The 9,045-nt window shown below is 46.9% G+C and overlaps 2 protein-coding genes across 2 annotated transcripts; both read right to left on the bottom strand.

The window, feature by feature from the left end:
- Positions 1-167: 167 nt before the first annotated feature.
- LOC308460908 (olfactory receptor 2D3-like) lies at positions 168-1,100 on the bottom strand (the record flags this gene model as incomplete). The annotated part of the gene is made up of 1 exon (XM_080977442.1): positions 168-1,100. One exon carries the CDS (start codon positions 1,098-1,100, stop codon positions 168-170), a length of 933 nt encoding a protein of 310 aa, XP_080833568.1.
- A 6,715-nt stretch (positions 1,101-7,815) lies between these two features.
- LOC308460907 (olfactory receptor 2D2-like) lies at positions 7,816-8,745 on the bottom strand (the record flags this gene model as incomplete). The annotated part of the gene is made up of 1 exon (XM_080977441.1): positions 7,816-8,745. One exon carries the CDS (start codon positions 8,743-8,745, stop codon positions 7,816-7,818), a length of 930 nt encoding a protein of 309 aa, XP_080833567.1.
- Between the last annotated feature and the right edge of the window lie 300 nt (positions 8,746-9,045).

Raw genomic sequence — 9,045 nt, 5'->3', positions numbered from 1 at the left:
TATTATAATACCGCACCGTCACCAGTCCAGTGTGTGAACATCTGAGCAGAGAATCAACACCCTCTCAATCCAGCAATTGTGATGTAATCGTCATGGCAAGTGACTGACAGACCCCTGGGACAACGGCAGGACTGATTAAGAAAGACACCAGTGCTAAACTTTGCAATTTAAAGTTTGGTTTTTTTCATCACCCTGGCCACGGCCCCATGGACGTCCTTGTTACGCAAGGTGTAAATGACCGGGTTGAGCAGGGGGGTGACCACAATGTAAAAGAAAGCAATTTGCTTGTCCTGGTTGGGAGCGTTGGCTGAGACTGGCTTCAAGTACATGAAGATGAGGGTGCCATAGTACAAACTGACCACAGCTAAGTGGGAGGCACAGGTGGAGAAAGCCTTGCGCCAACCAGCCCTTGATCCCATTTGTAACACAGACGACAGGATGAGTCCATAGGAGGTTAAGACAACAGAGAGAGGACAGAGGAGGACCACCACAGAGGTCCAGAAAACAATGGTTTCTGTTACATAGGTGTTGTCGCATGCGAGCTTCAGCACCAATGGTAGCTCGCAGAAGAAGTGGTTGACGTGGTTGGGGCCACAGTAGGGATGTTGGAATGTGCAGCCTATGTTCAATGCTGCAATGAGGCAGCAAATGATCCAGGAAGCTGAAGTAAGCTGCCATCGGCGGCTCCTGTCCATGGCGATGGTATATAATAGTGGATGGCAGATGGCCAGGAAGCGGTCATAGGCCATGACAGCCAGCAGGAAGCACTCGGTGCCGCCTAGCGTCATGGTGGTGTACATTTGGATTGCGCAACGAGTGTGGGAGATCGCTCCATTTCCAGAGAGCAGGTGAGCTAGCATTTGGGGCACGGTGCTGGTGGTGTAGCAGATCTCCAAGACGGAGAGGTGAGTCAGGAAGAAGTACATGGGCGTGTGGAGTCTAGGGTCAGCCTGCACAAGCATGATGATCACCAAGTTCCCCAGAAGGGTAAGCGAATATACGAGAAGAATCATGAAGAAGAGGAGAAGCTGGGTTGTGCGGTGACTGCTGAGTCCCACCAAGATGAACTCTCGGACGGAGGTTTGGTTTTCAGGTGTCATTCTGCTCTGCTTGGCTGCAGAGACAATGTGCCGCCGTTGGAGACAGTCTGATTCTCTTGGAGACAACCTTAACAATGAAAAGTTACTCTTTGGTTCCTGAAAGGGCACAATGAATTACAAAGCAATCTATGACGATAAAAGAGAGAGAGAACTTGGTTCCTATAGAAGACTTCATTTTCCAGCGCTCCATTACTGCAAGTTAACATTTAGTGTCTTGAATTATGTCTATTACTATCACTTTATAATTCTGGGGTGGGGTGTTAGCGGGAGGGTATGACCTCTGACGGGCTCCTTCTTCGGCACTCAGTTCTCATCTGTGGCTCCTAGAAGCTGTTGTGCGATAGCAACCACACCCCAGGAACGGCTTCGACTGGACAGCTAAACCAGGTGAGGGTTGCCAGTGGGTCTCAAACCCTCAGTAAGTTAGGGACTTCACCTGCATGTGAAGACAGGCTCTGGCAGATTGAGTGGATGGGACCAGTAGTAGGTCAAATGGTCAAGAAGGTGGTTTCTTTGTTTTGATCCACTACCTTTTTATTATTAGTGTTTTGTCCCAGAAGCAGCAGCCAATTAATTGTTTTTGAAAGATGCTCCCCCCTGCTTCTCACACACTGAATTAAATGCTTATTTTATGATGGCGCATGCCACCTACAATTGTTAGAATTGGTTGTGGGTGGTTTTTCTTTTATAAGTCTCTCCCCCCCCCCCCCCCCGCAATTCTTCTATACCTGTATTACAGGCCAACTTTGTTACCACTTACATTACAAATGCAGAGGGAGGAGGAAGCAGAGACTGGCAAAATAGCTAGAACTTTGTGGCTTTCCTTTAGGCAAATGCTGAAACTCCAAATCGTGACCTGCTCAGGGAAGCCATTCCTGTCTGTTTAAATAGGCAAGGCTGAATTGGCCCAAGACATTTTGCTACCTGAGAAAAAACAGTGGTAGAGCAATCAACCCTTCTTCCCAAAAGACTCGGGATTATATCTTTGGGAGAGGAATAGGGGGTCTCCAAACAAAGTAGGATTCTTTGGGAGGTGGGCCTCCATAACTGTAAAAGTGATATAAGGGTGCTTTAAATGATGCTTTAGTTAAAATTTCTGCATTGCAGGGGGTTGGACTAGATGACCCTCAGGGTCCCTTTCAACTCTACAAATTCTACAGATTCTAGGAATGCCTATAGATGCCTATAGATAACGGATGAATTCTTTTAAAAACATCTCAAATATGTCACAAGAAAAGATGTAACCCTAGTGCTTGGATGAGCTTGTCTGACTATGAGTGTGTGTGTGTGTGTGTGTGTGTGTGTGTGTGTGTGTGAATGAATTGGCCTTAGCAGCTATATGGAAAGGGATCGTAGAGACAAAGCTCTGTTAGGAAGAGAAACAGAATTTGTTGCTATCTCCACCTCTTTCTTTTTTTGACTGGGTATCTACATTTACCATTCTTCTAACAGGCAGAAATTCAGCAGGCAGAGAGGATGCGAGCCATAGAAATTAATGTGCATGGCTAACTTAGATTCATAAATTTCATTGGGTCTACTCTATGAGTATGACCAGTATTGGAAACAACCCTTTGTAATGGATTGCTTTGAAGCCATTTTATTCTGCACCAGGTAAAGTAATCTTTAGCCAGCCCAATTCCCCCCTCCACGTTTCCCATCTTTTGCCCGATCAAAGTTGGCAACCCTAGGTACCAGTCCAGGTTCCACCAGTCTGAAAGAATAAGAGCTAAACAAAAACAAAAACAAGATGAGCACATTCCTCCACAACAGAGCTTTCCAAACTTTTCATGTTGGTGACACACTTTTTAGACATGCATCATCTCACAACACAGTGATTCAGCTTTACTAGCAAAATGGAGGTTAACCTAACCCCATTCTAGCCCTGGGAGGTGGGTTTGCATGACACACCTACACACTACAGCTGACGCACTAGCGTGCCATGGCACAGTTTCGAAAGCACTGCTCCACAATCTTACTGTACTTCCCAATGGCAAACAAGCCACATTGTGAGATGCTTGCTTTGCACTGAGACAAACTCTATCACTGTTTTCCAGTCTTGGGCAGATGACCTTCTATGGCACGGGTGTCAAACACAAGGGCCGCGGGCCGAATCCGGCCCGCCAGACCTCGTCATGTGGCCCGTGTAGCCGCCGCCGGCCGCCAGCCTTCACCTTTTATTCTCGCTTTTTTTTTTTTGACACAAGAAAGCCGCCTCTTCAGCACATGCGCGGCAGCCTACAAGCCAGAGAACGTCTGCCCTCTAGCGGCGCCGCGGCCCCCAATGAATTTGAGTTTGACACCCCTGTTCTATGGCTTCTAACCTGTGGTCCCTTAAATGGGGATGTCACAGACTTCATACGTGCAAAAACTCTGGTTTTCCCCAAGTAGTGATTTTTTTTTATTATTTGAGTGCTGGACAGGTTCCACAGAAGGATCCAAAAATTAAGGGCTACTGGATTCTCTGACTTCCTGCATAGTACACCATTCTGTCATAAACAAAGATAAAACTCTACTTACCAAAGCAGGGAAGAGCCATCATTCCGGTTCTCTGGTTCAACTGCTATGAAAAAAGCCCTAGTGCAACAGCGTTTTCTCCTGACAACAATACCACTTCCAATCTGCAAAGCCTTTTAAGGCCACAGTCACCGCATGGTTTAATTGTCAGGTTTTTGCTCCCCAGATTCCCAAAGGTTTGTGGATATAGTAATAAAGGCAAGATAATAAAGGCCGTGGGTTTTATCACTCAAGGACTCTGCCAATCCCGTTGGGGCTTTCCTCTGCTTCATTAAGGGTTTGTTGTTTTGTTAGGTTATTTGGGTATCCCAAGAGCAACAGGATTGTCACACCACAGAGGAAGAGAGTCGCTGAACTTTCAAACAAAAGATTGCTGGGATGAGGAGAATCCTGTGGCACATCTTCCCAAACACTACGCACGCCTGCAAACACGGTTGATATGCCCCTTTAATACATAGAGCGTCCATTCAGATCTGGTCATTAAATTCTATCGCTTGCATGGCAGTCCTGTACATGTCTACTCTGAGTTACGTTTAATTGAGTGCAATGAGACTCATTCCTTTACCTCTTTTAAACTTTGCAGTAACCAAGTCTGACAGATCCACTCCAATTCAACATGGGGAGGAGTTGTGGTGGAGCGCGTGGCCACCCACTCTCCTCTGGGGGCAGGGACGAAGTCCCGCATTGCCCGGGGATCCCGGCCACGTCAGCGGCCAGCCAGCCAATCCGCTGGCTGGTGGGGGTGTGGCCAGGACCATTTAAGCTGAGGCATGAGCCGGGGCTTCCTCTTGGCTTGCTTCCTCAATCTCCCTCCTTCCCTCCCTATTTTGCAGGTTTTAGTCATTGCCCTTGCTATGGACCTTGGTTGGTTGCTGTTGAGGGGCCTAGTAGGAATTTTTCCACTTGGCAAATTGGCACAAGCCATTTGGTTTTTGCCTACCTCATAGCAATCGTCACAAATTTGTTAGAGTGGCAGTTAGGCATTGTTTGACCATATAATGGGGGAGGGGAAGTGTGGCCACCACCTGCCCCTCCAAGCTTAAGGGTATTCTGTTAAAGAAATCCGGGGATGTGGATCTTGTCCGAAGCCTGGGTCGGGGCTATAGCCATGACACAACCCCGACGGGAACACCCAGGGGAGCTCGAGTTGGTATGCATCGACAGGGCTCCCCCTTCCAGTGGTTTACCCTTACTGGACTCTGTGCGCAATGGGCAGGAGTCAGATATAGTTGGGTCCAAACAATGCCTAAGCCAATGCCGCTCACATTCTGTAATCACTCAATAAAGTTGTGGCCAAATTTTGCCCAATAACATTAACTTAATATCCTTGTGTGGGTTATTCTTCAAAGGAGGGATGGTTTCGGGGTCTCGACACGCAACATCTGGAGAGCCACCTGCCCATGGTGCAAAGTGGGAACAAATTGCAAATGAAGACAATGCATTGATGTGTGGAATCAAGTATAAATTGAAATCGCTATTGGTTTTGCAGGCTGGGACTCAGTGCATATGTGTACTGTGTGTGGGAGGAGGGCTCCCCCCCCCCCCCAAGGAACTGGGGCACCAACTACCGGGGGTGGAAGGGGCTTCAGCCCCCTCAATATATTTGAGCAAGGGGCAAGTCCCCCTAATACTGAGGGGTGGCATCCCCCCTGCTGCCCAGCAAGTAGTGGTTGCATGCTGGGATGTGTGGAGGGTGAAGAGAACCCTGGTGGGTGGAGATGCATTCCTTATTGGGCAACCTTGTGTGTGTGTGTGATAAGATTTTTTATTTTTTTTTTTAAAGATGTTTAAAATGAGTATATCAAAAAAGCTCAAAGCATTTCTGTCAGGGATTAAAGGAGCAGAAGTCACCCCATAAATATTCTGTACATAAATATTCTCTATGTACAGAAATGGAAGGAAGAAGAAGTTCCAACAAAAGAAGAATGGATAAGTAAGATGCAGTAATGGACTATCCAGAACCGGCAAAATTAACAGCAAAATTAATCGTGTTTTATGGAAGAACGGATGCCTTTTTTAGACTATTTAAACAAATATTGCAGTATGATGAACTGGAGAGCAGGATTTGAGCTATGAGAAGCAGAAATAATGAGATTATAATATTGTGGTTATGATTTGATAGATGGGGTGCAACAGAAGGGGAGAAACAGCAAGGGGTGGGAAGTCGAAAAATAAGAGAAAATATGAAATTGTGTTTTGACTGTATATGTTTTTTCTTTTAAATAGAAAATTTGCATTTTTTTAATGTCACATTGAATTCTAGTACAGTTCAATCCAAGAAAAACAACAACTGACAGACGAGTAATGAGTACAGGGTTATATATATATATATATTTATATATTACGATATGTGTTGGTATAATACAGTTGTGGCTGAATGGTAGAAATTAGCTTGAGGACTGATGAAATCCAATCTCATCTGAACAGCTGTCAGGAATAGAGCACTCAATGCATTTCCAAAATAAGCACTAATGTTTAATTTCAACACCTTAAAAACACATTAGATCTTGGTCTTTTTCTAAACTAAAAAATGTTAACACCAAGCTAGCTACGTAACTGGAAAGGTTTGAATAGAGAATGCTCTCCCTAAGCTTTCATACAGTGAAGAGATCATTAATCCTACAACAATACACATGGCTAAAATCCACGCTGAATGTCAAACTGCCGATTTCCACTAATAACTTGTTCTGGGGAACTGTGTTCTAGAAGTTACCCTTTTGCATGAAAGCAAGCAACAAGGTATAATCTTATGCAAAAATGTTTCTCAAATCGTTTTAAATTGAGCTGAAAACTATAGGTATGTCATCATTATGAAAAAAAAGTCTAAATACCGTATTTTTCGGTGTATTAGACAAGGTTTTTTGACTCAAAAATCATGTCAAAAAATGGAGGTTATCCTAAACATGGATAGTGCCATGTCCAGCACAGAGGATGAACAGAACCCATCATGCTAGCCCAGACCTTTCACCGAGTGAGGGAAGGGCACGAAGCGTTCACAGAGTCCACTGCTCCAGCCCAGCCCTCGCCACCAGAGTCACGTGGATCCACACTGGATGTCTGCCCGCCCACACTGTGGGGAGCCTGGCCAGGCAAATCAGCCCTTGGCAGGTGACTAGTGGGTAGGCGTGACCTTTCCAGACCTGGTAAAAGGACAAGGCATGCTGCCACTCTGTGTCTTTTCCATCTTCCTTTTGTCCTTTGAACTGCTGGACTGCTAGCCTGCAGTCACTAGGTAAATCTCCCTCATGGGGTAAAACTGTTTTTATACGTTTGTAACTTTAAGCCTAAAGCCTGCCTTCAGCGATCACATTGTGCTCTGCCTGATCGTGAGCAAGCTTTCTTTTTATTGCTTATGAATAAAGACACTGTCGTCTTCATTCTTTTAGGAGGAATTCAAGGGGGTCTTACCGCAGGACGCAGGTGGCGTTGTGGGTTAAACCACAGAGCCTAGGACTTGCCGATCAGAAGGTCGGCGGTTCGAATCCCCGTGATGGGGTGAGCTCCCGTTGCTCGGTCCCTGCTCCTGCCAACCTAGAAGTTTGAAAGCACATCAAAGTGCAAGTAGATAAATAGGTACCACTCCGGCGGGAAGGTAAACGGCGTTTCCGTGAGCTTCTCTGGTTCGCCAGAAGCGACTTAGTCATGCTGGCCACATGACCCGGAAGCTGTACGCCGGCTCCCTCAGCCAATAAAGTGAGATGAGCGCCGCAACCCCAGAGTTGGCCACGACTGGACCTAACAGTCAGGGGTCCCTTTACCTTTCCCTTACCAGGAAAATGTTCAAACACCTTTCAATCTGGACAAGCCAGATTGAATTGCATATTGTCTTAAGAAACTCACATGAGTTTGCAACTAGTTTTCTGCTGTGTAAAGAGGAATGCACTCTGCTAAGTAAAGGAACTTGCTAGCGCACGTTAGGAAGAATATTAATAAACAATATATCCTATCCTGCCACCCTGAACATTCCCACAGCCCACACATGATGTTTTGAAGATACAAATAGGGCTTGTGGTTTGCTTCTGTGAGAACGAAAGAGTAAGGGATACTGCTCAAAACCTAAGACCTCTGACTAGGCTTCAGGGCTGAGCGGAGACTTGATACGCAAATACAAAGCACATTAGGCCTTCTGGCACAGCATTCATTAAGGGGAACTGGCAGAAACTGGGCAACACCCAGACTAAAAACACAAGACGTTAGCATCTTATTCCAAGCCCCTTCTGCGCAGGACTTTCGCTGCTGCTGCATGGATATCCTTGTTGCGCAGGGTGTAGATGATTGGGTTGAGAAGAGGGGTGACCACGATGTAAAAGACAGCGAGTTTCTTGTCGCTGTCGGGGTCTGTGACTGATGGGGGTTTCACATATGCAGCAATGACTGTGCTGTAAAACAGGGTGACGACCGCCAGGTGGGATACACACGTGGAGAGGGCCTTGCGCAGTCCAGTGGTTGAGTGCATCTTCAGCACAGAGAACAAAATGAGCCCGTAGGAGGCCAGAATGACAGCCAGAGAGGTCAGGATCACCACCGCAGATGTCCCAAAAACAATCATCTCTGTGGAATGGATGTCGGCGCATGCCAGCTTCATCACGATCGGCAGCTCACAGATGAAATGGTTGACGTGGTTGGGACCGCAATACGGGAGGCGGAGGGCGCAGATGATGTTTGTTGTAGAGACAATGATGCCACCAGCCCAGGAGGCTGAGGCCAGCTGCACCTGGCGCCACCTGCCCATGAGGATGGTATATAGCAGTGGGTGGGAGATAGCCAAGTAGCGGTCGTAAGCCATGACACCCAGGAGAATGCACTCGGTGCCGCCCATGCACGCAATGGCATGCATCTGGACCACACAGCGTGTGAAAGAGACGGTCCCATTCTGGCTCAGGAGGTTTGCCAGCATTGGGGGCAACGTGCAGGTGATGTGGCAGATCTCCAGGCAGGAGAGGTTGGCTAGGAAGAAGTACATGGGCGTGTGGAGCCTCAAGTCGGTCCACACCAGCGAGATGATCACCAAGTTCCCCATAAGAGTGAGGGAGTAGATGATGAGGATGATCACAAAGAGCAGAATCTGCGTCTTTCGGTGGTTGGTGAGTCCAATCAAGACGATCTCAGTGACCGAGGTGATGTTTTCCATCCCTGCATTGGCCTCCTATTGGCAGGAAAACGACAACTCATTTTAGCAATAGGGAAGGGGAAGGAGAAGGGGAAGGGGAAGGGGAAGGGGAAGGGGAAGGGGAAGGGGAAGGGGAAGCAAAGCAAAGCAAAGCAAAGCAAAGCAAAGCAAAGCAAAGCAGCAGTGAGAGACTGCAACATTCTTTGGGAACTGAGAGGGGTGAGATTGCTGGAACAGAAAGATTTATATCCTGTGCTTTAAAAATTAAAAAAAATTAAAAGGTGCCGGTACCTACCAAGAAAGAGGAAGGTGGGTGGCGCT

This window comes from Podarcis pityusensis, assembly GCF_964106645.2.
Source record: "Podarcis pityusensis genome assembly, chromosome: 13".
Lineage (NCBI taxonomy): Eukaryota > Metazoa > Chordata > Lepidosauria > Squamata > Lacertidae > Podarcis > Podarcis pityusensis.
This window is presented reverse-complemented; position numbering and strand designations above follow the sequence as displayed.